Source organism: Leiobunum rupestre, chromosome 3 (genome assembly GCF_980474605.1).
Source record: "Leiobunum rupestre chromosome 3, qqLeiRupe1.1.hap1, whole genome shotgun sequence".
In the NCBI taxonomy this organism is placed as follows: domain Eukaryota; kingdom Metazoa; phylum Arthropoda; class Arachnida; order Opiliones; family Sclerosomatidae; genus Leiobunum; species Leiobunum rupestre.
Genome location: NC_143386.1, coordinates 45,692,556 through 45,699,036, shown reverse-complemented (window position 1 = coordinate 45,699,036; position 6,481 = coordinate 45,692,556). Strand labels below are relative to the sequence as shown.

General features: G+C 39.1%; 1 protein-coding gene across 1 annotated transcript; it reads right to left on the bottom strand.

The window, feature by feature from the left end:
* Positions 1–2,826: 2,826 nt before the first annotated feature.
* On the bottom strand, positions 2,827–3,790 carry LOC149951931 (uncharacterized). The gene is made up of 2 exons (XM_090170155.1): positions 3,455–3,790; positions 2,827–3,383 (listed from the first exon to the last, which is right to left on the bottom strand). The coding sequence occupies exons 1-2, from the start codon at positions 3,724–3,726 to the stop codon at positions 2,945–2,947; spliced, it is 711 nt and encodes a 236-aa protein (XP_090026281.1). The 5' UTR covers positions 3,727–3,790; the 3' UTR covers positions 2,827–2,944.
* Positions 3,791–6,481: the final 2,691 nt, after the last annotated feature.

The window sequence follows — 6,481 nt, the reverse complement described above, 5'->3', positions numbered from 1 at the left end:
AGGGGCGCCAAAATTGCAGCTCGCCCCTGGCGCCATTTTCTCTAGCTACGGCCCTGCACATGTACTAATGACACCATAAGCCTATCATAAGGTCCCCATAAGCAATTAAGGTCTAGGTCAAATTTTGGACGATTATTATTCACAATTTTATCACTTTCAAACTTAAAATTATTACTTTTCGTTGCAAAATGATTCATCAGAACCTAAAACTGGCTAATAGAAATAAGAGTTGTTTCTGAAGGTATTTATTTTTGAAATTTGAGATTTAAACGCGTTTTGTGTGGCATTTATCAACCCAAGCGTGGCTGCTCTACCATAAACCTTATATGAAGAACGTTTCATTTTTAACATTCCCTAAACCTAAAACGAAATATATGAAATGCAAACTATGGATTAATTTTCACCATACTTTTATAATTGATGTTTTCTTTCTTATAAATTTATTTGATATAATTTATACATATAAAATATTTTATATTTAGATATAATATATTTTATATTTAGATATAATATATTTTATATTTAGATATAATATATTTTATATTTAGATATAATATATTTTATATTTAGATATAATATATTTTATATTTAGATATGATATATTTTATATTTAGATATGATATATTTTATATTTAGATATAATATATTTTATATTTAGATATAATATATTTTATATTTAGATATAATATATTTTATATTTAGATATAACATATTTTATATTTAGATATAATATATTTTATATTTAGATATAATATATTTTATATTTAGATATAATATATTTTATATTTAGATATAATATATTTTATATTTAGATATAATATATTTTAATATATATTCATATTTTGAATGTTTTTGCATTTAGATTTAAATCAGCAATTTAATTTGTCCGTAACTACCTAAGCCTTACACATTAAAAAATTTCCGTTAAAATTTTAAAAACAGTACGCAGTAGAGGACCAAACAAATAAGTACTTCTTCCATGGTTGTACCCATAGATATAAGGAATGTATATAAAGGTCTAGATAAATTTCGGGGCGTCCAAGCCTAACATTAAATACGGAATTGACACCTAGCAGACACCAAAGGCTGCTGGCAGTCTAAACAAAAAAAATCGGGACTTTATTTTACTGATTGGATTTCAAAGGTATTTGTTTTAAGTTACATTAACCAGATATAATATTAAACTAAGGTTCATTTTATTTTACCAAGGTGTAAACTAAATATGGGAAAATCTTGGCAATTCATGAGTTGTAAGAACTATCACAAGTCATCTTTAATCATAAGTTGGGTTAAATTGAAATTGTAACGAAGTTTATTAATACGTTGGTCACCGTGTGGTGCCTTCAATTGTAAATATGGACAAGTAATGGAATGCTTCATCATTTGTCATCATTTTTATTGGATTTGTCTTAATTAGAGATCGGCGTTTGAATAAGAAATTATCCAATTATTTATTTTTATTCATAACCGCAAATTATCCAAAAAATATACGAAAAAACCGATTATTTTTGCATGTTAAATCGTTGTTTATTCGTATAAAATGTTCATAAAAAACAGTTAACCAAACTTTTTATGGTTAATCGAAATTTTGACGGTTAATTTATTCGGTCCGCCGACCTCTAGCCTTAATTTTTTTCTAAGCAAAGCTGTTTAAAAAGAATAAAAATATAGAAAAACATTTGAAATTAAGCATTTAAAACTTATTTTTACAAAAGGTAAATCAGGAGATTCAATCTGAAATTATATTTAAAACCAACAATTTATGACTATATCGATGATAATTAAAATTGTAATACTAAGCATTCGGCTTTTTAGATTTGGGTTGTTTCTTTTGACAATAAGCGTGATCCATTTTTAGCCCGAGGCCCAAACGAGGTCCAGATACCGAAGCAGACGAACCCGCTGAAGCTTTTCAGACTAACCTTCCACCCTTAACCTCTCCCATAAGGGAATCGCATGAGACAACGTATTTCGCGTACGTTCCTACCCCCTGCAGACACCGAGGAAGGTACGTGACCAAGAGCGCGAGCTCTCTTAGCATTTTAGTACTAAGTGCTTGACCTTTCCGCAGGCTGTAGTCTTTAGACACCATCTGTTGGTGACTTTTAGTATAATTTTTAAGCAGGAGACAATGGCTCTCGAGACGATAGCACGAGCTTTCTTACCGATAGATAGCGCCTTATAAGGATAGCCTGCAGAAATTACGCGTTTCTGCTAGCAGTCACCTCCGTATTCACTCCCTTTGAAATATTTTATCTAGACCTTTATATACGTTTCCTATATCTATGGTTGTACCTTACTAAAAAGCATTTAATACGGACATTCAGATCAATAACATAAGGTAGGATGCGCGTGAGGGTTGCGTAAACGAAACTTGATGCCGGGTAAAAGTATGGGGGGAATGAACAAAAAGGGGAATTTGTAAAGCTTTTTGCGACAGGTTTTTTAACATGAGGCCGCCGTTGCTTCTTTACTTCTTCCACGGCTCTACCAAGTAATATAATATTTTAGATGTAGAAATTTTGAAAACGAAGATGGCGCTACTGCCCTATCGTCGTACGTTAATTTTCTTATCTCCGGGACAACGCCGTTAACATGGGCCCCTATGGTAGACCTTTGCTTATGGGGACCTTATGATGACACTAGTCCCGGTATAAAGTTAAGTAATTAAGTACTCTACGTAACCTAAAGACTGCAACAAATACTACAGAATATATCAGAAGAACCAAGATTGCAAGGAGCGTGTCCGGCAGTCTATTCGTTTTGGTGCGTACATCTCTTGCAAGAAAGAAAATTTAATGTTTGCAGAGGAAAAATTAAGAAGAATTAAAAATCAACCTTATTTTATTTCCACGATGGATACGTACAAAAAGTCAAATTATTTACAACAAAGATAAATAGTAATCTACAATAGTTGATACTTTGATGATTAAAATCAGTTTGCTCAGTTACTTGCCATGACGGGGATAGGAAGAGAGTTGTTCCGATTCGAGTTGTTGAACATGTTGAGTCCGAACCGAATGAGAACGTCTAGGTCCATCGTGCAGTTGCGGAAGGTTTCGTCGCAAGACTGCCGCCCTCCTTTCAAACCCAGGACGAAGGCCCGGTTGAAGACCTTCATGCCCGGGAAGAAGCTTCTCGCTTCCACCTCGGATTCCGGCGCCGTCTCATTGAGAGCATGGCTGGGATTCCGGTTGAACAATTCTGGATCGGTAGCTTTGTTAATTCCATCGTCGAAGGTTCCATTCGCAGCGGGGATGTCCGTGGTGACGGTGGTCGTCGAAGCGAGTAGTCCCGAAGCCAGAGGATTAGCCGGACGACCTAGCTTCTCTAGCGCGTGACTGTTCTCGGAAACGCTGAAGTCGTGCGGGTTGTAGACGTACCTTTAGAAGAAGTTGGGTTCTCTAAGTTAAAATTAGATGTTAATTTCGAAGCCAGCGAATGACCATCTCACCCGAAGTAAGAAGAGACGACGTCTCCGTAGGAACCGTATCTGGTGACGTTCCCGCCGATGGTGCAGACGAGTTTCAGCATACATTTCTGTTGGTCGGTTCGCAAGACGTACTGCGAGAAGGACTCCATGGCCAGAGACAATGGAGGCGAGCGACCTTCGAGTTTGTCTTCCGCACTCTGGACAGGGACATCGCCGCTCTGGCTCGAGACTGGATGGCAGTCGACCGCGACAATCACGAAAAAGACAGAGGTGACAAATACGAATAAGGCCATTGTCGTGCACGGATATTATGAAGGCGCTGATTATAATCTCAGTAGTTGTTGATATACAGGGCAGGTAACTGAAGAATGATGTTTCGGTGGAATAATCCGGGGTTTAAATACTATTTTTCAAAATTATTTTTTCTATAAATTATCTTATCTGTGATTATCATTTAATTTTTAGTTATAAAATTAAAAGATAACAACTTAAAACACTCGAGGGAAAAATGGAAAACAAAAGTTACTTCAGTACAACGATTGCCATCTAGTGACATTTGCACAAATAACAAGACAAAATAATGCGCACCCATTCCCATAATTAAAATGGTAATATTTAGCTTAACTTGTTTGTTTCGAAGGTAATTCGAACGCAAACCCTAGTGTTTTAAATTACATAGTTATTAGCTGGAATTCATGCCTCTACCTGGAATGGGGCTGTTCACAAATTACGTAACGTGGTAGGGGGGGAGGGGTGGTTTTGGCAAGCGTTACGAATTGTTACGTGGGGGGGGGGGGGGGGGTTCACTAAAATGTTACGTAACACATCTAATTTTTAATATCGTAGAATAAAATTTTCATCACTTTCACAAACAGTCGCAATTATTAAAAACATAAGCATTTTCATTGGTTTACTCACGTTTAAAAGAATTTCATACCCATGGGTATAAAGTGTTGCGTAAAAATACAGTTGTAATTTCAAATGTAAATTACAAACAACAAAATTTAGTACCTGATCTTATTGTACTTTATTACCAGCATATTAGTTGTTACGTACTATAATAATTTAAGGGGGGGGGGGTTCAATATTTGTTACGTAATTTAAGAAGAGGGGTCTTTCCATTTGTTACTCTTTGTTACGAGGGGGAGGGGGAGTCCAAAAAGTGGTTTTTGTGCGTCACGTAATTTGTGAACAGCCCCAATGCTTATCGCGGCAGATTTTCGTCTCGATGTGGCTGACGGTTTTTTTGACGTCACTATGTTAACTTAACAAACAACAACGCGCAAATGTAATCTTTCTCTCGTAGGCGGGGCCAAAGCCGTCAGAGTGATCTTACCAAACGCGATACGGCTGGATAAGCATTCCAAGTAGAGGTATGGATTCCTGTTATTAGCAATGTATTAAATGTCATTTGTTTACCGAAATCCTTCGTTATTAATCCCAACACCTTTAATGATTAGATTTATTTAAAAACCGTCGCCAGGCTCCGCTGAGTTCGTTACCTATTACGCTTCGTTATTGTAATTAGGAATATTACCACAAAATGGACACACTAACAAGGAGACTACCCGAGGTGGTTATCACCGATTTTGTTGAAACTCGGGGGTTTGGTAGACCTTCTTGTAACTTGAAAAACCCCAAAGGGAAATGTCTCCATAGACAACCGTTTTGCCATGGCAACCAAAAATGTTTTTGCGCTTGTTGCAGCCTACTTCCAGGGGCTAGTAGGCCACACTTTGAAGCTCTCTGGCGCTCTTTTCATCGTAGGAAAATGGGGAAAAAACCGGCATACTTCTCAACTCACCCCCTACAACTCCTTAACATTTTTGCATAAACCTTTTGAAACACCCTGTATACTGTGACTTATGATATAAAATTGTCTCTCTTTTGATTTTGGTGTTGTTCGGTTTTATTGATGTCTAATGCGTCTGGCCGACAACACGAGTTTCTGAACAAAAAAAGTACGCAAGGGTCTCAGTTATTTTAAAACTGGTCATATTCGCACTTCTGTTCTTACTGTCTCTGTAGTGCTTAAGGCGGAGCAGCGGGGTACAAATACATATACTTATGTCTCTCGATCAAAATGACTGTCTCACTGGCTGAACGTTGTTTCGCAAAGCGCACTTTTGTCCGGGGCTGGTTGTTTTAGGTGGCCGCCGTAGTGCTTAAGGCGGAGCAGCGGGGTACAAATACATATACTTATGTCTCTCGATCCCACTGTCCCTATCTAGTGGTGTGATGGGGTCACTGGAGCCTGTGAGGGGCTCCATACCCGGCTCTCAAGGTCATGTGATCGGGGCGCTGGGTCACTGGAACCTCATGGGTGCTCCACACTCGTCATTCTGTGACCTACTAAGTAGGGCAGTTTGCAGTGGAAGAGGAAGTCACTCTAGTCCTCAGCTGTGCGAGGGTGGGTCTCGGGCAGCCCATGGTGTCGCCTTTTGTTGGGCCATGATGAGGGCGTTTGTTTGCTATATGTGAGGCGGTCAAAATGGCTGTCTCACTGGCCGAACGTTGTTTCGCAAAGCGCACTTTTGTTCGGGGCTAGTTGTTTTAGGTGGCCGCTGTAGTGCTTAATGCGGAGCAGCGGGGTACAAATACATATACTTATGTCTCTCGATCGCGGCTCTCTTAAATCCAGATTGCAAAGCCTCCTCGTGGCGAGAGTCGGGCAACGTATGGCTAATAACCTGCGGCTGATTTGCACAGGTATCACTGTCCCTATCCGGATTGTCCTTAATGGGGTCACTGGTGTCGTTTGCGGCTGCCGGGCCTGATTTCTGGGTTTGCGCGTCAGGTCGCATCGGCCCCTTTGCTGTCCGGGGGTGACGGGTGTTGTCCGTGATTGCTGGGCTCGGATTTCGGGTTCGCGCGATGATTCGCTCCATACCTGTCATTCGATAACCTTATCGGGGATGGTATTTGCAGTGGAAGAATAAGGTCACTCTAGTCCTCAGCTGTGCGAGGGTGGGTTCTCGGGCAGACTCATCGTGTTGCCTTTTGTTGGGCCATGATGAGGGCGTTTGTTTGCTAGATGTGAGCCAGTTA